General features: G+C 40.5%; 1 protein-coding gene across 7 annotated transcripts in view; it reads right to left on the bottom strand.

Moving 5' to 3' along the window:
- Positions 1 to 21,036, bottom strand: part of veph1 (ventricular zone expressed PH domain-containing 1) — a 107,132-nt gene extending 86,096 nt beyond the window's left edge. For 6 of the 7 annotated variants that reach the window (XR_004200234.2, XR_005615546.1, XM_031752698.2 and 3 more), the window contains exons 1-4: positions 20,850 to 21,036; positions 6,854 to 7,427; positions 6,468 to 6,686; positions 3,170 to 3,344 (exon numbers count right to left, since the gene is read on the bottom strand). Coding sequence is in view for 5 of the 7 variants with exons in the window: in XM_031752698.2 (XP_031608558.1) it covers positions 3,170 to 3,344; positions 6,468 to 6,686; positions 6,854 to 6,991 (532 nt within the window). In the remaining 2 variants the exon portion in view is untranslated. Of the gene's footprint in view, positions 1 to 3,169; positions 3,345 to 6,467; positions 6,687 to 6,853; positions 7,428 to 20,849 lie in introns of those variants that run through there. The other variant, XM_039622647.1, reaches the window with a different exon arrangement.
- Positions 21,037 to 23,081: the final 2,045 nt, after the last annotated feature.

Consider the following 23,081-nt stretch of genomic DNA (forward strand, 5'->3'; position numbering starts at 1 on the left):
ATATAATCTCTTGCTGATTAAAATTGATTCAGTGATGTCTGCAACTGTGGGGAAATTGCCTGCAGACTTTCTGCAGCTCACATATGCTTACAGTTTACTGCTGCACATCCTGCATTGGACCCGCTAATGAAATATGGACCCACAGTTTTTTCCCGCAGCTACAACCTCCGTGTAACTGTGACCTGTTACAGAATCACCTTCCACATTCACTCACATACATTTCACCTGAGTCTTTCCTCACTTTTCTCGCCCTGCCATGTATTAACCTTACAGTCCAAGGTAGAGCCAAATCGGACATGCAGCTTTGATAGATAGACGACAGATTCCAAGCCTCTCTGTTAACTTAAGGTTTTACTCAGAGATTGAAAGAACCCTTGGCTCTATACCCCTGTGGGCCCAAACTGTGAGTGCGTGTGAGACTGCTGTAGCTATAAAACCTTCACCCAGTATCCTGCTGTTGGTTTCCTGTAACTAGGAATCACACACACATGCTTATTAAGCACGCAACTCACTATTCTCCTATAAGACAGAAACACAACACGCACCACCAAGGACAAGACGAAGGAGAAGAAGAAACATGCATGCACAGCCATGCTCAACTGCACGCGCATGTTGGCGTCTAGGTTTCAGAACAAAGCTTCGCAGGCTTCTGGCTTGTTGACGACGTCAACATGAGGTTTAAATGGTTACAGTACAGCAGATTTAGAAGGTGCTCAAACTTGGAAACTGCCATGGTTACATTAAAAAGTGCAGAATGAAAGATAAATGTGAACTTGCTACAAATTTTTAAAAAAGCCTTCGAGCAAGACTTGCTCACTTTCATCTGGTTTCTCATTCCAGATTCAATATCAGTCGGTCGATCCCTGTCGAGCTGGATTACAGCCACCGGACTACTTAAGTGTACAGAACTTTCAAACTATCGTGTTTTCTGTCTCTTTTATTTCCCTTTTCTCTGCTTCTTTCTGAGCCCACAAAGAAGACTAGGTATTAGTGTGCACTTTCATGTCCAGTAGTGTAATAAAAGGTGATGACTTTGTCGTGTATCTAGTGGAAAGAAATGTTAGCACTATATTTTTAAAACAGCCATTACATACATGCGTCTCTGGAGGAGCCGGCAATCAGGAACTCGATACGTGTGGGGACTACAGAGTAGTTACAGTGACACTGAGGTATTATTATTACCTTCCCTAATTTATCAGATTCATAAGTCTGACTGTGATGTAATACTCTGCGAGGGCCAACGACTCAAACGGCCAGAATCCAAGTTGTTATTTTGTAATTGATTTGTCAGTCTAAAAACTAAGAAAACTTTGCTACGCGTGACAACATAATGACCATATGTAAACTGTGTTAATCAAATAAAAAAGCAGAGTCAAACGAGGACAAAGGGAGATGCCTCAAAGGACTCAAAGCCAAATGGCAAGAAACTGTAAGAGTCCATGCAGCAGATTTATTCACCGTCATTGTCCCGACCTGGGATGAAAGGTGGAAAAATCCAAATGTGAGTAAACCACAGTTAAGTGTAATAGTACATTGCAATATGCTCCTGAGCATATTGTTTGTAGCATGAATCCCTGTATTTTTCACTATTTTCAATTGCGTAACAGTGCATGTCTGTATTTGCAAGTTGTTGCTTTTGTTCCATTCCTTTGTGCTTTAGCTGATTGGATGTGGTGAAAGCATTTTGCAGGGAAAAGTTGTTTATTTAGTCATCATTTAGCAGCAGTTACTTCAACCTTAAGTCTTTTTGGCAGCTTCTCTTTTCCTCCCCCTCGTATTTCATATATTCAAATGAAAAGAAAACATCCCTTTTTTCTTTTTGTTAAGAACCAGTTACACATTTATGGACTATGGGTGCTAATTGTCTTGCAGCTATAATCAAAGCCCAAATCTGGCAAAAACTCACCTGGAAAACCAGACAGTGAGGAGATAATCTGTTTCATGTGCTGAGCTGCTGGCAGAAAAGTGGGAGCATCGAGCACCACTGTGGTGGGCATCCCACTGTGGTACAGTGTGAGGTGATTAGTGTGTGTGTGTGTGTGTGTGTGTGTCTGCACGTGAGGTTATAGGTTCAACATGTTCCCAGAGGCACTGAGTGATTCACATAAAAAAAAACATACCATCACATCCAAATACATATACTCAGGCCCTCCCTTGTATTATCCTATGATCATGTGTGTGTGTGTGTGTGTGTGTGTGTGTGTGTGTGTGTGTGTGTGTGTGTGTGTGTGTGTGTGTGTGTGTGAGAGAGCGTGTGTGCCTCAGGGTAAACAGATCTCCATTAAGCAGGGCTGACTATGGACCCTGAACCTTTAGGGACCTCACTAATGAGCAACATGTATGTTAAAAAGGGGTTAAAGGGGCTTCAAAAAAACATAGTGGGCGTAGCCTTCTTTGACCACCGACCGGAGGTCAGCCTAGTTACCCTCTCTGACCTGAGCTGTTAAGTAGGGAAGTTGAAGAAAACAGTAATGAGATCAGTGCCTGAGGACAATGTCACCTTATACTCCTCCCCAATCCTCCCTTCCCTCACATTAGTTCTGCTTCCAGAGCACGTAGGTATGATCGGGCCTTCAGGAGAGATATTTGAAAAGAATTAAATGAAAGCGGTTAATAGGCAAAAACAACCACCTGCATTAGATGTCTTGATCAAAAAAGAGAGAAAGTAGAAGCATTTAAAAAGACTTTCTGTAGCATCCACAGGGGCTACGACAGGAAACACTGTGCAAACAAAAAAGGTAGCAGTTCTCCTTCCTCCAAACTAATTCTTACACATCAAAGCTCCATGAGGGAAACAATGACGTATGTGAGATGCATTGTATGACCACATTATCCTCAGTGGTTAGCTACAACTGCAGATTACAATAATAATTCCATTTTCCACTCCAGTAAAAACAGCTGATTGTATTGTTTCAGGTCTACTAGGATCCCTCGTGGTACAAACGTGCTGTTCCTACAAGCCAAGACAACAACTACATTAAAAGACATTAAGTCCTGTAATAGCCCTGTTAGAAAATCCATTAAAAATTCTGTTCTTCTCCAAAGCTCTCTTTGCACTTCTGCTCTTACAGTCTCAAACCACCCACACACATACTCGTTGTTGTTTCTCTACAAAATTAAGGAAACCAGTTTCCTTTCTTGTGTGCGAGCATTTGTATGTTTATCCTACCTCCCAGCACACTGACTGTTATGGCCTCTGTGTGTTCAGCCAGCAGATCGGCCTTGGCTATAGCGGCCAGAGAGAGGTAACTGGACATGTTCCTGCTCAGCTCCCTGTTGCCCCTGTGCAGGAACCGCACGGCCACCGGGACAGCCAGCACCATGACCGAAGGACAACTGTAGTTCTGCAGAGACATGTTAGAGGAGAGGAGACACTCTGTTAAAGACCACATTCTAACATTTTAAGAGACTTGCCAGCAACTGGTCAAAGCAGCACACGTCCACAAATAAAATGCTTTTGTTTTTGTAAAGTGAGCATAATAGGTAATCACTGTAACTTTGAACAAGGGGACACAGAGTGAGCGCATTCACAGAGAAATCAGTCTGACTTGAATTAAGCTCACTTCTTAAAAGGAAAGGGCAGCAAAGCAGGCTTAATTTTACAGTCCTGACCTTTACTTCTCATTATCTATAAAGGAGAGTAACAAGATCAGATGCCTGTCCTTTGCTGTTTCTGATCTTTCTGAACAACATGTGCATGGTGTTAACGCTCATTAGAACAGACAGTACAGCCTAAAGATATCCTCATTAACAGCAAGCCACGCATCAAATATATTTAGTAACTTGAAACAAAGAGCGCCAGCAGTACTTTCCTCAACCCGTGTGATAAGTGCCACAGAGATTAAAATGGGCTACAAGAATGGAGAACAGGGGGAGAGACTGCATTGTATTGAAAGACATATTCACAAGTTTGTGCTCTGTTCGCGGACCACGGGATCGGGATGCAAAATGCACCAGCACCCTCCAGAGGACAGTTTGATACGAACTTCATGTTCACTGCAGCTCACATATATTTATTTAACACTTGTGAACCCACATCTAAAACATCTGTTACACATTTGTTTCTATTCACACACCTAAGGCCTCTAAGTCTTTACTATATATATCTATTTTCAAGATTTATATTTTATGTCTATCATCAAAAACCGCTCAATCAATGATTTGGGGAGTGTAGTCTCTCTGTCATGCCTCTGGTTTTCCACATGGTGGCAGTGCAGGCACTGCAAAAACTATTTTACCCACCAATATAAACTGTGTAAACACCTTCATTTATTATCAGGCACCAAAATATAGAAGAATCACCATGAAATGCAGTGTTGGCACTGCAGCTGAGACATTTCAGAGAACAAACTGTTTTTAGTCTGTCTAAAGAGGGACGATCTGAACACTCAGTGTGAAGGCTGTCATGTTTGACAGCTACAGGCAGCAGGCATGAGGTGCCAGTAATGTTCTTCCTTTGGCACATGAATTAATGTATTGATTTATTAATCTGTCCTGTCATCTTGTACTACACTTCAATGACAGCGCATGTCAAAGAGCTCATATGAAATGAATCGTCTCTCCTTTTCTCTGAGGGAGTTTCCGTGGGAAAATAAGACAAGTGTCTATAATTCAAAATGACAGGGAGGGAAAGAGAGAATGGAAGGGGTCAGAGATAAAGGTGGTCGGAGGGCAAGACAAAGAGAGGACGGAAAGAAATGTGGAAAAATGACATGAAGAGAAACAGATTTTTAGAGATAAAGAAAGAGAGAAAAGGAATGGCTGTCCTGATAAGTGCAGGAGCTTGGACATCAGAGCCAGAAGCTGCCGTCAGAGCTGTCAGAACTTTTAACCTGTGTGTGTGTGTGTGTGTGTGTGTGTGTGTGTGTGTGTGTGTGTGTGTGTGTGTCTTTCCTGAGGAGTCAGTCTCATTATGGTGGTATTAACCACATTCCCTTTCCCAAGAAAAAAGTGGGAGGGAGAGAAAGAAGGTGGAGGGGAGTCACTCTGCTTTTATACCTTTCAGCACTGGAGGTCTGAAAATGGGGGAAATAGGTGAGGTTTAAATGTACATTTTCATGCCTCCCCCCCAGCAGTGATTACATAAAGTATATTTGCTCTTAAAGGGAAACTTCCCCGCTGGAGATCATGTATTATTAATTTTTATTTTAACTCTTCTGCTTGTACCATTTTGTGAGGGTTTTTTTCCCCCTCATGCACCAACATTGCCTTCCTTCACTTGTTTTCCCTGCAAAGCCTTTACAGCCACGTGTTTACCACCAATGCTTTAAAGAGCTTTAGCATAGCATTGCTCACGTGCATTAAAAAAAACATGCAACCAGCCCCAAAACTATAACCTGTCAATGATCACATGACAAAGAAGAAGACAATGGAAGTACTTTTTTCTGGGGGTTTTTGCATTTTTCTACTCAAATTTGATTATGCACATTTTTTGATAAGCTTGACAGTTTTACTTCTTAGAGAAGAAAACTATTATCAAACCCTTCCTACAACAGCTATTGATGAAGTCTAGTGTAGTGCATATTAATGCATCAGTAAAATAGGTTATAGCAAAGTGCTCCCAATGGCCTTTTTCCATTCTGCAAGTCTGTGTATTTGTGTGTGAGTATCCTGTAGACACTCATAGTAGCAGGCAGTTCAAAGTACTTTGGCAGTTCTTAATGTGGTTGCAAGTTGCAACTGTACAAGCTATAGTTGTGTGGCTGAGATGAAAGGGAATGTTAGAGTACTGTGCAAAAGTCTGAGCCCACTCCTCATTTTTTAACGTTTTGTTAGGAAAATGGAAAATATGTGCAATGACTTATTAAAACTCCTACAAACATATATGGAAATCCAGTATACAAGCCAAAAACAGAGTTTGAGCAATTTTAATGATCTTGAGAGTCAATATTTATAGCAACCACCTTTATTCTTCAACACAGCCTGAACTCTCTTAGGCAGCTTTCTTGTCATTTTTTTAAGTAATCTTCAGGAAAAGTTCTCCAGATTTCTTAAAGGACATTCAAAGCTCTTCTATGGATGTTTTCCAGATGGTGGTGAATGGTGAATTTAAAATCTGACGGCACTTTTCTGTGTTCAAAATTCCGTCAATTTTGACAAGATCTCTGACACCACTGACTGAAATGCAGCTGCAAACCATGACAGAGCCTCCACGGTGTTTTGCTGATGGTTGTAGACGCTCACTGTTGTATCTCTCTCCTGACCTCCAATGATTTGAATCAGAAATTTTAGATTTGGATTCATCCCTCAATCAGACCTGTTGCCACTGAGAAAATTTTACAAAAGAGGGATGGCTTGGGACTTTTGCACAGTACTGTAAATTTTAAGTTCCATCCCATGAGCACTAAAAACTAAATACCCTAAGCACACATAATATCCTGAGAGGTTTGTGAGTATGTGTGTCCTTTATGTGCTTCAGGTAAAACAAACAATGATGTGTGCATGCGAGCGTGTGCGCGTGTGTATACCTGCAGGATACAGCTGGTGATGTCAGAGGCTATCTTAGCATGCGGAGTGTCCTCTGTGTTTTCACCTTGCGGGGTGAGGTTATGCTCCAGACAGGACTCCCACAGTCCCACCAGCGCCGTGCTGTGTCGCTCGATGGAGCCCGTCTCCCTTATGGCTGTGGTGATGCGCGTTATGCAAATCTCCACCACTGCCTGGTCATTGTCATTGGTCAAATAGTCCTGTCAGCCAGCAACAGGATGCAAAATTAGGAATACAATGATAAAGTAAGGACAAAAGGAATGAATTATGCATAAGGGCATAAATAATTAATGGCATCTGCTTTGTAATTTTTGAATAAATACCAACTGTGTGTGTTGGTTGCACTGATCTAAACACGTCAACTTACCGGTGAGCAGGAGATTGCCTTAATCTGGTCCAGAGCTTGAGACAGACAGTCTTCAATGTCTGCGTCCTCCAGAGAGAACAGATCACCTGCTCTGGACAGATCCCTCTGGCTGAGCACTTGGCTAAACAGCTGGTGCATCCTTGTCCTGGTTTAGGACCTTGAGACGAGCCTGGGACCGCCTCCGCACAGTTTAAGATCACTTAACTGAGAAAGAGTCCCTGACATAATGTCTTGAATACCATAGCAATCTTTTTCTTCACCTCCTGGTTTTAGAAAGATATTTAAATAGAAGACTCTTTTCTGCCAGGGATGCGGGAAAGTAAGTCTTTCTAAAATGTAATAAAGCTGAAATATATGAAGATTTTCAGGCACACACTTTTATACACAAAGAAATATCGGATGCATCATATTAGGACTTGTTAGTTTTATAATTTTTGTTAAAATCCTCTCCAGCCTAGTCCAGCATCAGGTAAGGTTGACGAGCTTGGCCCAACATTTTTCTGGGTCTGCCTGAGGCCTGTTACCATGGAGACAGGGCATATTCTGAAGAAGGCAGTCCTTCTGCAGCTGAGTCCTGAAGGAGAGAGGACAAAAAAAGAGAGAGTGAAGGATTAAATTAACTAAAGAGAAGGAAATGCTGGGATCGTCATTTTGCACACAAAATCTTCTTCCAGGCAGAGATCATTTGAAAAGCTGGGAAAATTAATTCGGAGCAAGTCAGAGATGCTGTCGAGCATCGGATATTTATTTTTGCGTGCGATTTTTGCTCTCCAAAACATCTCAATTAAAGGAGGAGTGGTTCATAAGAAATAAAATTCTTTGCAAGACACAGACATGAAGATTGATACAACTCTTATCTGTCATAATGCTGCTTATTTTAGCTTAGTCTAAATCCTGGAAACAAAAAGGTTCAGCATGAATTTCACATTCTGTTTGTTGTACTGATTAAACAAATAAGATGTGCATTAGTTAGCTGCAGGTTAATTGTGTTTTCTTTTAAAAGGACCAGGGTAGTCCAACTAGTTGAATCCTGTTCCTAACCATTTTATTACAGTTAAAGCGCAGGGTTCCCAGCGTAGAGGGTTCAGTTGGGGGCAGTCCTTTAACTAGCTTGTGTATTTATGGCCCCAAGTCCCATAACAACACAACAGTGCAGTAAAAATGCCCATACAGCTGTGAGAGAGCTTTGAACCTCATAATAGCCACTGTTCTAGAGATGTAACTGTGTGTGAAAGCTCACCTGTGTGAGATGTAGAAAAGTACAGACTGAGATTCACCATTCTGCCTGTCTCTGGTAAATGGACTGGTTCTTATATAGTGCACTTCTACTCTACAACATGCCTCTCATTTGGAGAAAAGTTGCTGGAGCAGCATGTGAATGTGAGACTGAAGGTAAAAGCATGTGCTCCACATCAGAGACCTGTGTGTTGGCATCACTATGTTATAGTAAATAAATAATCTTATATCTAAATCTTAGCCAGACAGCATTTAATCATATCGCGCACATTTAGAAAATGATAGCAGGGAGCATAGCACAAAAGTTAAAAGGGAGTCCCTGGCCTGCTGCCCAAACCAGAGTCTAACCACAAGTTCTCAGTTAAAGCCCGTTATTTATTAATGCATACCAATACCTGAGAGCAAATTACTCCAGGGTGAACCAAGGCCAGACCAACAAATGGAACCAGCTTTATCTGAAAGAACAGTGCTGGTCACACACACAAACACACACACTTCCACCATAACTTCTTTCCCGTCACAGTCTGACTAAAACCGAAATAAGGAATAACTAAAATACTCACAAAGTCAATTTATTCAGTTTAATACACATTTGGATATATATATATATATATATATATATATATATATATATATATATATATATATATATATATATATATATATATATATATATATATATATATATATATATATATATATATATATATATATACATATATATATGTATATATATCTCAGTGGCAAATATTTTCCTATTCCACAGTCATTTAAGTGCAATACAGGAACTATTGTTCTACACTTGAAATTACTTGACATATTTTTTTCTTCATCTTTGTCTGTTTATAAAAAGAAACCTGACTTCACCTCTAAGTGCACTTTGTTTATCTGTGTGTGTATGTATTTGACTCTGACTCTAAGCGCTATGTACCCAGACAGTGCATGTATACAAATGGCAAATAAAAGTTTTTTATCTTTATCTATTGTATTTACATGAGTGAAAACAAAGCTGAATGAAAGACGTGGTAAGCCTAACACCCTAAAATAAGCAAAGCAGAAGAAAACTGTGAAAAAGATAAATGCAGTTCACGCCCTCTGCTTCACTGACATAAACAACATGTGGGTTAATCGTTTTGCAAAGAGCTGCAAAGGTCTCTAAACAAGAACCACACGCATTTTCACAGAGGTTTACAGGTCGAGGATGGAACCAGGGCTTTTAAAATGGCCAGATGTTGACCCGCAGGTACACTCAAAGATCCTCAAAGCTAGAGGCGTCACACCGGTACACAAAGAATACAAAAAAAAGAAATAACTGCAAGAAACACAATAATGGCCATAACACCCACATCTTCCAAAAGACCACGAAAGCACGTCTGCCATCACATTCTTTCTGTCTTTCTTGAAAATCCTGCACAAGGAGCGACCACCTCACGAATCTGGATGGAGTATTTGGAGTAAAAAAAAACAAGAGGTTTATGATCGGTGTACACAAAAAGAGGTAATGAACATACAGAGAAAGGGTGTATTCTTCAATAGTACTGTACTTTGCCTGATGGCTGTTAAATTTTTTTGTGTAAAAAGTGGGTGATCCACAGCACGCTTATCTTCCTGCAGCAACACAGCACCAGCACCGCTGACCCCCAGCATCTATACCTCCAGTTTAAAAGGACGAGTAAAGTCAGGATGAGTGCTGCAGAGGAGAGCTTTGGCAGTCTGTATCTCTGCCCTCTTTTTAGCAGCATAAGTTAAAACATTATAATAATATATTGCATATCTGGTGCAACTCTAACTGTTATACTCCACAATATAGCACAAATAATGTATTATAATGATTGGTAAAGTAAATAAAGGTAATGAGTCGAACAGAATACACAGTGTCCCAGTGTTATGAATAGAGTTCAAAGTTGTGGCAACTCAAAAGTAGCATGTTAACCATTTACTTGCATTACTGTTGCTCTTGTCAGCTTCAATTAAACATTAAATCATTCACACCGGAGCGACGCCGGAAGGGCAAAGGATTACATATGCACACGCACACATATACACACACACTGAGACTGCTTCTAAAAGTGTGACATATCACTGGCTTAGCGCTCCTTATTTTCTATACAAAAATGTAAACACATAAACGCACTGCTGTTCTCGCCGTTGTCGCTGTTCTCGCTGCTTTCTGGGCGGTTTGAAGCATTCGCGCACGCTTTCTTTCTGAAGCAGCCACCCGGCGTGTCTGCTGCCTGTGATCACGATGACTTTGCTCACAGCAGAACTCTGCCTCCTTTGAGAGGACGAGCAGCTAAACATATGTATCTGTGTCATTTTCTGCTTCCTGCACCAGCTTCCCTCTACAATCAGACACCGTCTCATCCTCGCACCGTTTCACTGAAAGCCACACTGGAGCGAGCCCAAGCCAGACCAAAAGGAACGCACAAAGCTGACCACTTGGGAGGCCGTTATCTGTCCTGCCAAGCCAGCGACGGCCATGGAAACCCAACCATTGCCAGGATACCACATCGGGAATTCTTACTGGGCCGAGCCGTGGCTTTGGGACCGAAACAACAAAACAGCCATAAACACAGAGCAAAGAGGTTTATCCGTCACACAAAGACAGGCCAACACACAGCTGTGAAGGGGAATAATCACAAGCTCTTTCTGTGCAAGGAGTTCCCAAAAATACAGTATGAGTGTGTTGTTATTTACACTGTTAACATGTACTCCAAACCTGTACACTGTGTATTTCTTAACTTTTTGATAAGGATGTACTGTATGACATACATACCTTCCTGGGAGTGTGTACAGCTATTCAAGACTAATCCCACCAAGCACCAGACATCAATGGATGACGTTTTCTGGGCTAAATCTGGTCAGCCAGTCATAGCCTTTAAAATATGCCACTTCACATATGAATTTGTTCAAAAAGTGAAAGCTGAAGAGTCCTTTTTGCAGCGTGTTGGAAAGACTAATATTTAACAAATGCACTTATGCTATTTGTATACATGTGGCTACAAATTAGGGCATCTGAGAAAAAAGGTTTTGAGTTTAAACCCCCGGTTGGTTGGTTGTAGCCGTTCTGTTTGGATTTGCATGTTCTCCTTGGGCTTGTGTGAGTACTCAGGTTTCCTCCTACAGTTCAAAGACATACCAAATGTCAACATTGCTTAGAGGTCTTTTCGGTAAGTTTTTGCTCAGTGGGTTATGGTCTAATACACCAGTCCTAATAAATAAATTATAGCTTCATTTGGATTAAAATATCCCCTTTTTGGGTTTTAAAGACATGATGAGCATTCAGAGCTGTAGAAACTGAATTATACTGCAATATCATGTGTATCTAGCACAAACTGTATATAATAGGTGAATGTAAGCTGCGCATCTGAACAGCGTTCCTGCATTCCTTTTAATGGCCAGTAGGGGATGATTATTCAGTTTGCGAATAAAAACAACAAAACACAGTTTTAGAGAGAAAAATTAACTGGCTCACCACTTAAATTATAAACTCAGTTAACAATTTCTTAACTGGTTATTGGTTTACATTGCTAACTTGATGTTGTATTTAATACAACATCGCAGATGTATCATCAAGCTAACTTTAGTGCGTAGCTAGCGCTCACTACGGTTTGGGCATGTAGGTTCCTCAGTCAAATCTTCAATCTTTACATCTGGTTTACAGTCGTTACCAGAAAGGATTTCTACAGTGGCATTTGGCATCATAATTGTGGAAACACGACAGTACGCAAGGTGGCGGCATACGGCTGTAAGTGTTGTAGTCTAGCATTAGCTCTGCTCCAACTCATCGATACGAAAGGTAGAGTCAGCTATGGAAATACTGGTGGGGTGATTAGAGGATGATAACAGACTCACAAACTATATAAAAATTATGTTATTGTGTTTTATTTAGACTAAGAGAGAGAAAATAATACCAATTTAATAAATTAGCTATAAGACCAGCACCCAGAATTCAAGTTTCTGTTCACAGTAACACCATTCACAGTGTTATCCTTCTTATGGTATTCTGATTAGCACTTTACCATTTTGTTTGAGACAGCTGGCACTACCAGTGTGAAATCAACTTTGTTCCACGGGCTAAAATGTTAGCAATAGCTACAATTATGCCAACATAATGAAACTGGAACGTTAGCATCCTACTCGGCAACCATCCTAACATTTCAGTCTGTGTCTGGTCAATAAAATTTAAAGTTAACATTTTAAATAAATAATGCCACCACATTGATGTTTCAGTATGTGGGATGATCATTTTGGCATCAAACTGGGAGTCAGGAATCATGTAATTCTACTGGTGTTGGTACCGACTGCTAAATTTCTGATATCCCTAATCTGGTTTCAGAAAACCAAAATCTTAGACTAAAGTTTCCACAAATGAATGGCGGATAAGTCCAGCTTTAATATAGAGTCTGCTCAGCTTACTCTCCCCATAATAACTAAGACTGAAAAAGAAAAGAGGCATAGGAAAGAGATGGAAAGGACCAAACAACACCAAGGGGAGAAAAGAAGAAGAAATGGAGGAGCCACCAGACCGAGTCCCAGACTGAGAGAAAGCTGGAGATGGATTATGTTTCCAAGTTGTGAACTTGCTGTGTAAACTGCAGACAACTCACACACTGAACATCCATTATTCCACCTGAGTGCCCAACAACACTTGCATTCACCTTTACATACAGCATACGTATGCTTCTGTCTCTCCTTACTAGTGAAATGCTGTGTTATGTAATGTATCCTTTCCTACTCTTACTTTGTCACAGCCTGCCTGAGTAACTGAGTAGCAGTGTGCACGTGTGTGTGTGCATATGTGTGTGTGTGTGTGTGTGTGTGTGTGTGTGTGTGTGTGTGCATATGTGTGTGTGTGCATATGTGTGTGTGTGTGTGTGTGTGTGTGTGTACAAGCAGAGGAAAAAAATGGGCCTCAGGAATTTCAGTTCTTTAATAATCAGCTAGTTACTATTAATCACCAAGCTACGGCTCAACAAGCTTAGGAATGCAGCCTTTGAGCACGCACACACACACGCACACACACACACACACACACACATGCATGCAGTCATATTTCTTTCACAGGACATTACATTACCTTAAATGTATTAACCTTACACTTAACCGTCACCCTCAAGGTTTACAGTGCAGGAAAAGACGCATCTGCACATATGAAGAACACAAATTGTAGTTTCACAGTTAACAACACACAGTGAGTTGTGTCTGTGAGTGTCTTGTTGTTGGTCTGTTGTCAGTCTTCCCCAAACCCGTTCTGATAAGAAATTTAGCGCTCTAGCAGGTACCCACATGTTGAAGGCAAGCTGGGTGCCGCTGGGTGAGGGGTGACAGAGGGTGCGTGCTTGGGGAGGGCAATACGAATGTTAGGGGGCTATGTGAGGACAATGGGCCTCTCCTTCTTCCTTGCCTCCACCACTGGCACTACTGTCTTGATTCAGCACACTGCGAGGGGGAGAGAAAACACTGCCTCTTTTGTATGACCTATGAAGACAGACCAGCCCTCCCTCTTTTCCTCACCCCCATCTCTCCATCTGCCCCCTCCTCTCTCCCTCTGCTCAGTCAGCCCTGTCTTTCTGTGTAATGTGCACCTGCTCGGCCTGCAAGACATCGCACACACACTCACACAAAAACTTGAGAAAGGAGCTGTGGGGAGACAGAAGAGACTATAGAAGAAAGAGCCTGCATTCTGCATTCCCTGCATTCGTATCAGGCTAAGCGTGAATTAAGAAGCTGCGTGTTGAAGAAGAAAGAAAGATTTGGTTCGCCAACCAAAGTTTAACTATCTCAATAACGACATCGAGTTGTACGTGTTCATGTTTACTTCATTTGCAAAGCACAAGTCAATGTTTGCTGCTTACGGTGGTTGTTGATGCTCTCCTCGTAAATCAGAGCGTATCCTGACTTTTTGGCCAACTCAGTCAAAAAAAGTTTAAGATGCCATGAAGAGTTTTTGCTTAGATATTCCTCCTACAGTTTTCCTAATGAACATTGAATGGACACATTTTTATTTATACAGCAAAACCCAGAGCCTACAGCCACAGAGGTGGAGACAGACTGTTTTTCTACTGGAGGCCAGGCTGAGACCCTTACTCACCAATGCCAATGTCAAATTTGCCATGTATTTTTAGTACACAATGAAAACCTAAAGAATCTGGTCAAATGAAATGTATTTTATTGATTGGTATACATTGAATTTAAGCTTGATTTACCTCCTAACTTACAACATCAAGAAGCAAGCAGGAAACTCCTTTTAACCCTACACCACAACTTTCCACGCCATTCAGGTCGTCGCAGTCTGGGTCAACCCGACACAGATACATTTCTCGGGAGGTGCACGTCAGGTTACGTAAAAGGTTACGTGAAAGGTTACGACTCTGGCATATGGTTATGCGTACCTTTAAAGTATCTGGTAAAGTTGTGATTAAGACATAGATTTCCCACTGAAGCATAATTCAGGCATTATACTAAGCTTTTTTTTTCTTAATGATTAATTATTTAAATAAATAAACCTTTGATTTATATATTTCAGTTGCATTTTATTAAAGTATTGCTTCATTTTATGTGGGCAAAGAATCCTTATTTAAGGATTTTTTGTTGTTGTTTTTCTTATGAAAACCTGCTGTAAGCCTCATACTCTGTTGTTATGTTCACTCACAGTTATCATTTGTTTATGCAGACATGAGTTCCAATGCAAAGGTACAGAATGAGGACTCACATAACAAAAATGTACATAAATAGATACAAATTTATATAAAAAAAATTGGCCATGGTTGCTAAAATTATTATTGTTTTGGCTTACAATAAAACTACTATTTCAATGGGTGAATGGTGTTAGTGTGGAACAACTGCCATAGAAAAATATTATCCCTCAAAAAGTTGTGGTGGAAAATGTAAATCCAGTTCTAAGAATGTGTGTGTGGCCCACACTCATACAACCTGATGGATGGGGTCTTTAATCCGTGCTGGCCGTGGCCACTTTTGGTGATCTACTGCAATCTACTCCTGTCTGGCTTGACCAGTGACCGCTCAACCAACGAGTGACTACGGTGACTGTAATTTATACAATTAAAGCAAACAACAAATATCTATTCAGCAAATCTGAACATCTCAAGTCTCCAGCAGTTAAAAAGAGTCATTTTATATTCTCAGTTTTATTTACATTTTTACTTTTTATACTTCAAATGGTGAAAATACGGCTTTTTTGTCCTCAATAATCCTTCTGCCGTATCCGTAAAAGACTGCACCTTCCATATTGATTACTTGATTAAAGTCTGGTTAGGTAAGTAGCTATTCTATAACTGGGCCAATCAGTTATGTAACTGATGCCTTGGATTTCATGAATAAGTACGATGAAGGCTCCCCGAAGACATCTGTGGAAATAGGTCCACACTGCCGCGGAGAACTGAGTTAAGACTTGAAAGATAGACCCCCGAGGAGCCTACTGTAGAGGTATTGTATTATATGTGAATCTGTGTGTGTGTGTGTGTGTGTGTGTGTGTGTGCGTTTGTGCTTGTGTGGGACAAAGGCGAAAGTTCTCCATAATTTATGTCCTGCAGTTACGCAGCTGTGGAGCAACGATTGGGAATTACAGTATGATATGAGCAGCAGAAAACTGCTACAGTGAACCCTGATGAAAGGAAAGATAAAGAAAAACAGAGAGTGAGCGAGCGAGGAAAGCACGGGAGTGAATATCTTACCATCCCTCCAGAGAGCGGTCACTATGGGTGTGATAAGACAAAGCAGACCACAGGAACACTTAATGTGACACTGATGGATGTCACACCAACTAAAGCAAGGAGAGCAGATAAAGTTAAAGCATTCAGACACGCACAAAATCATTTCTGCTTTTATGTGCCCTTCACAATTTACCCACATTGGCTCCAATCTACGTTAAAGGCGGTGTTATACTTTACACATCTATGAGGATGCCATTGTCTGAATCCACACCCACATTAACTAAATTTTGTCACCAGAGGATGAATGTGACACTCTGTGTGGCTGTCCACATGCCCTTCAATGTCTGTGAACCACACAGACATCACACTACAACTACTCATCTATGTGCCACGTACGAGTGAGTGAAATCCCAGCAGCTGCAGGATGATCTGTGAGCTCAACAGTTTCAGAGTCATTGTAGATAGTGTCCTGGGGCCGTGGCAATGAGCAGGAAATATATATCTAATCAACACTTAATCATAATGTCAGCTGAAATGACCATAATACCATGCCACTGAGTATTTCAGAAACTGCTGATCTGCTTCCGACACAACCATCTCTTAGGTTTACAGAAGATAGTCTCAAGAAGAGGAAACACCCAGCAAGCAGGAGTTCTCTGGATGAAAATGCCTGATAGGAAGGCGACAGTAATTCCATTAACCACTTGTTACAACAAAGATGTGCAGAAGAGCATCTCTGAACACACAACACGTCAAACCTGATGCAGAAGACCACACCCGGGTGCCACTGCTGTCAACTAAGGCTACGTCCACACTAATGCGTTTTCATTTGAAAATGCATTGTTTTCTCTCCGTTTTGGCCTCCTGTCCACACTGAGACGGCGTTTTCGCTCATGGAAAACGCAGCGTTTTGAAAACGCTTTTGAAAACGCATACATTTGAAAACGGTACTTTCACGTTGCAATGTGGACAGCAAAAACGGAGACTTTCTAAAACGATGACGCAAGTTAGTCATATGATGCAGTCATGTGACCAATTAAACTAAGATAGCGGAGGGCATTATACACCAGTTGTTTTGTTTGCTCTCAGTTTTGACAGCCCTGTTAAAGATTAATATCAGTCTGTACATGCTCCAGATAGCTTTTCTTCAAATTCTTTAATTCTCACTCGCTTTTGCAACTTTGTACTTTTGTGTTACTCGCAGCAACAACTCCACCTCATTGTTAGTCCATTTAAAAAACTCGGTGCTTTTCCTCAACATTTTGCCACAACGTTTCAAAGAGCCGGAAAGTAAATAAACGGCAGACAGAAATGAGGCAGATCGAATCTTCTTGCGTTTCACGCATGCGCAGTACTGGAACGTAAGCGTTTTTGGCTGTTTCAATGTGGACGCGCAACTCTGTGAAAACAACTGAAAACGCTAGTGTGGATGCGGAGCGTTTTCATTTTCAAATCTATCAGGGCTAGTGTGGACGTAGCCTAAGAACAGGAAACTGAGACTACAGACTGAAAAAGTGCTGCCTGGTCTAATGAGTCATGATTTTTGTCGTCATCATGTAAAAATGAACCAAAAGCTAAGACGAATGTCTCCAGCACCTTCTTTAGGCTAAGGCACAAAGAATTAAGGTAGCTCTGAAGGTGAAAGGTGGTACAACCAACTACAAACAACCTGTACCTAACAACCCTATGTATCATTGATGTCAATAATGCACTCAAAAAAAATATTAACACCCAAAATGATTACATGTAAATTCCCATTTAATTTTTTTACATAAGTGCAATGTAAATATTCAATTTGATGGAATCTGGTCAAATGAAATGTACTTTTTTGGCGTACATTCAGTTTATCCCAAGCATATTTTCTTTAATTAATGATTAATTATTTGAACAAATAAACCTTTGATTTTTACATATTTCATTTGCCTTTTACTTCAAAAATTATTGTGTCATGTCTAAAAAGTACAAGACATTTTTTGAGTGTATAATCATTTCAGATATTGTTGTTTGTGTATCTTGTTTATGTTTGTGACCTCACAAACTCTGTCACGCTTCTCTGTAGCCTCATAGTGAGCAGTTGAGACAACACAATAAACCTCAACTGATAGTAGCAAATACCTTTTATTGATTCTAACATGTCTGCGAAATGGGCCACTACACTACTTATTGATTGTGCTGACAATTATAAAAAATAATGGCTCCTCTGATAATTAAATAAATGGATATTATTAATACTCATGCTGTTGCTACAGTATGCCAAAAAAACATAATCTGTGATTAAAAGTTAGCTTTCTGCTTCTGAGTAATCACTTAAACTCTCATTTTCAGCCTAGAAACTTATTTTAGGACTCACTGTGCTACATTCTGAAAGTGAAAATAATTTAACTTCTAGACAGGTTGAAAAAAAGAACACATCAAAGAGAACAAAGAGCCTCTATAGACTAATCTGAGTTGAGCTCATTCCTCCTTCCATTTTGTGTGTTTGTAGTCGTGTGTGTGTCTGAGCCCGAAATGTTCTCTGCAGGCATAACTGTGTCAAATAGCACTGAATCCACCCTAAAGAGTGCAAGTTTGGGTTGGGGTGGGGGCTTCTCTTTTTTCTCTGATTTGGCTGTGCTGTGCTGCGAGACTCATAACTGCTGAGAGGATTTCCACAGCAGAGGGGGAGCAGTGCTGGTTGAAATAGTGCATTACCGCCACACTCAGCCAACTAACACTCACGCACACTTTCAAGACCATTCATTATTCATTACTCCCCGCTGCCTTCCACAGCCCGAACTCGGTCTCGTGCTCTGAGCTGAGCGGAAGTGTGCTCCGGATTCAGCGTACGGGTCTGACTCAGGAGTACCGACTGAACGCTTTCGCATCAACTATCAGGACGTGATTCTTATTAGAAAGCGATTGTTTAATGTGTTTCTAAACTTGGAAGTGTTCTCATAACCTGCATCCTGCACGTTATCCAGGCTTCCTGTTTCCTGAGTGAGTGGAATGAATAGCAGAAATGAGCAATGAAAGTTGGCTTTTACTGTCATATATAATCACCTACAGTATGATTTACAGATGAGGAGCAAGGAAAATGTTTAAATCAGCTTTTCCAAACATCCTAGTCTTATTTTATTTTCTTATATTATTTTACTTTGCACATAGAAACGAAACTGCTTGCAGTATCTTTTTTGCTGAATAACTGTCTGCAATTTTCATCAAGTCTCCTGAGCAATCCCGGCTTATTCTTCTTTGGCAAATTTCTCCAGCTCCTCCAGATTTGATGGTCTTCTGGGATGGATCTTGGTCTTCAGGTCAGGGCTTTGTGCAGGCCAGTGAGCTTTGTTAACTTTGGTCAGCAGGAGCGACGTATGTTTGGCTCGTTGTTGTGCTGACTCGGATCCAGTTTTGCTACTGACTGCTGGAGGTTGTCACATGTCCTTCTTTCTTCATGATTCCTTCCACCTTAATGAGATTCCCAGTTTCAGATACACTGAAGCACCTTCACAGCATTATGCTCCCATCACCGTGCTTCACCGTGGGGATGGTGATCTCTGGATCTCCCTTCTTTCTCCAAATAGCTGTGGTTTCATCTCATCTGACCAAAGGATGTGTTTCCAGTAAGCATAATCTTTCTCCAGTGATTTTTGTCTTTGAGACAAATTTGAGAATTCCCAAAAAGTCATTCACTAATTCCCTGGCAGTGGTTCTGTGGACTTTAGACATATCTCTCACAAGTTTTCTTTCCAAAGTCTTGGAAATCTTTGGCTTGTTGTATACTGTGTGTGTCTCTTTGAATTTCTTGATGATACTTTTGGAAACTGTGATGTTGTACATCCATCTCCTGCTTTGTGAGCATCAACAACTTTTTCTCTCAAGTCTAAACTGATGTCTTGTGTTTTTGGCATCATGCTTTCTCAGTGACAGCTCAAACCCTCGCTAAAGTTTTAATACTTTGTGCAAATAGCATGCTAAAGAAAAGTAGCATATTCAGAAATGCTATGTTAAAATTACTTGCTGTAGGAAAATTTCTAATAAAAAACCTTTACATAGCAAGGACTAATAATTTTGACCCGTAATCTGCACTCTGTAATTAGTTTCCTAAAAATATCCAAGGCAATGCAAAGCTGTTGAACAATATAACTCCAAATAAACTAAGGTCTGCCATCATGAATATGAACTAAAACAGTGTGCCTTAAATTCAAAATAATAAGCAATATTAATGTTATGAATAAATGCTAAATCACACAAATACAGTGTAGTTCTGCATGGAGTACATGGATTTCAAGATTCTGAGTGTTATTATATTATTTTAGAAATATTATGCACAAAATACTAAGAGGTTAGTTCAAGTTCATACAGCGAACGATAATCTCCTTCCTTCCTGGGACATCAACATCTGTCTGAAGTCTGTGACCTTGAAGAGTCCCCCCCACCACACACACACACACACACACACACACACACACCCGCCGTCTGAATTCACGCACAAATACAAGTGAAGCAACAGTATAGATCTGGACTTGAGCCGGGAATTAGGGGAAGAAATGCACAGACTAAATGTGAGTAATGCATCTGAACTTGCCTTTCAAGCTCCGGGAGCACATTCCTTTGAATGTAACCCTGAGAAACAGAGAGACACAGATGACTACTCTGTGACATCAAAAAATGTTCAAAATGTTCAAAACATGAGGTGCCACGCGTCCTTCTAGGATACACTACCTCCCCCCAAAATGACCACGCATTTAACCCTGGATTACTGTGAGTGTTTACGCCCGACAGCCCAGGAAAACACCTCTCATATCCACTTGCGCGCTCCCCCGGGTTTAGTAGTAGGCTATCTTTATCTGTGGCGTCATGGATTCTGGGGTATCCTCAGTAAAGAGAGGAAAAAAGTCGGCTTAGTGGGCGACCAGAAAGTGTGTGGTACATCCACTGCTTTCAACTCGTGCAGTCAACTTTCCCGACATCAAGGAATGTGGGTGACATTCAGGCATTTCGCCCGGCAACATTCCCGTCTCTTATGACAGAGAGCATGCAACAAGAAACCCCTCTCCCAACAGCCCGCTTCGTTTCCAAACACCCACGGCCTCGGACAGCTTACCTGCTCCACGCAGCACGTCGACAGCGCGCGGACGCTGAATGTGGATCCTCGCTCAGTATCTTCAACCCGCGCTCCAAAGCCTCACATAGCAACACAAATAAAAAAGCCCTGCGCAGATCCAGGTCCTCTCACAGAGCAACCCTCACTGTCGTCCTCCTCGGTCACCATGGGAAAGCGCGCCATCTTGCGGCCGATCGGATTGCGCGGAGCAACAGGTGTATGGAGGGAGGGACAGGTGAGGACGCTGCGTTCAGAAGCCCTCGGAAAAATATGGAGATTGTTTCAAACGCAGCTTTAGTGGTTAATGCGATCTTTAAACAGGACTCGCTTTTTGTGACATGATTAGTTAACCCAATGGTTTATTTAAAAAAATAAAATAAAATAATGCAAAAACGAAACAAAACAAAAAAAGAAATCACGTGGTTTTCAAGCGTCAGGCTTGAGGTTATTATAGTTAACTAAAACTAAACACTAAAACTAAATGTGAACAAATCTTTTCAGTTAACTAAAATAAAGATAAAAACTAGACTTTTGAAAAACAAATAAAACTAATAAAATTATTTAGTGAACTTGGAAATCTAACTATAAAAAATATAGAGGGCATATCTGTTAGTTTGGCTAAAAAAGATAAATAAATAAAATCTTGTAATACCTGTACTGATTTTCGTGAATCTTGCCTGTGATATATGACCTACATACTAACACATTTTATATTATTTAAATAGTTTGGTCTGTTACTGTTACTGTCTTGGAGCAACTGTAACCTACATAAACGTATTCTCATTCTGATTCTGACTCATACAATAAAAGTAAACACTAAAATTGAGACTGAAACAAACAGAAACTAAACTAAAATTCAACACTTTCAAGCAATAAAAACTAATCTGAAATGCCTATATCGGATTAGAAATTAAGTGACAAATTGCACTTCAACTGAAACATATTACAGCATATTATTGGTGTTATTACAGTTGGTTTATTATTAGTTGTGTGATGATGGTTGTATTGTATATGCTGATGTTTACATTAGTTTTTGATAATAGAAAAAATTTAATAAGGAAGAAAATTAGTCAACAGATTAAAGGCCTGTAGCAAAAGCGATATAGTTTTTCACTGTATTGACGTCATTTCATTCATTCATTGCTCTGGTCAGTAGATGGTGGTATTTTCCCAGGCATCGCGTCCGGCGTGAGACTTCATTTTGCGGTGCCTTCAAAATAAAAGCACATGATGTCGTCTTCTACTTCATGGAGCGATACATGAATGAACCACATGAGAAATGAATGGGAACTATTAATGTCAAAAATATGTATTGTATATTATACACGAAAATACATTCTACTGTGGCATTTAAATAAAAACACACATGACTTTTGCTATAACGTAAGTTGTTTTCATAAATACGTACCTGGGTACAACTTTGAAAAAATATTTTCTTGTATTTTGTATAAATATGTACAAATTAGGTATCCCAGTTTACAAAAAGAGAGAGATTATTCTTAAAATAATAAACATCATTTTATTGTAAATTTCTCAGACAGTATTAAATTGTCTTCAAAGAGGATTTTACTTTGAATTCGCACCGGATGTTGCATCTTATCCTTTCCCGCTTCATACAGGAGACCGCCGATGGTGGACGGAGAGGCTATCCGTAATCTTTTTCAAAGGGCTTGAATGTGTAAGGATGCTGATGAAGTTTGCGCAAACTAGCAAACAGCCTGGAGTCTTTTACGAGTCCGTTTTTGTCAGGTGAGCGGTCACTGAACTTAATTATGTTTTTGTGTATGTTTATTTGTTTGTTAGCATCTCTTCCAAATCCATTCAAATTAGCCTGAAGCATGATTGCGTACAGATAAACACCACAAGTGGCTCTCTGGACAGCTGTGAGCGTGGGTAGGCCAGACTGAGCGTGCACCATTAGCAAACTTATCGCTTACTGACGTACTTTTTTAAAATGTAGACGTAATTACTGATTTGGGATGGACCTAACACTTCATGTTATTTCCTCTGTACCTCCCACAGTTTTCTTTGTTCGTTTTGCTCACAGTCTGTATTATTTTTCTGTCTTTCAGACTCGAGAAATGACATAACAAGTCTGTTTGTACAGGCAGGTAGTGGTGCCACATAAATCTGCTTTCTCCAGGCTTTGGCTTTGTTGACAAAACAAGAACACACCCAGGCTACTTACAAAGTTGAAGTAGGAGGAAAAGGAGGAGGAGGTGGAGGAAACCA

Source organism: Oreochromis aureus, linkage group 14 (genome assembly GCF_013358895.1).
Source record: "Oreochromis aureus strain Israel breed Guangdong linkage group 14, ZZ_aureus, whole genome shotgun sequence".
Classification (NCBI taxonomy): Eukaryota; Metazoa; Chordata; class Actinopteri; order Cichliformes; family Cichlidae; genus Oreochromis; species Oreochromis aureus.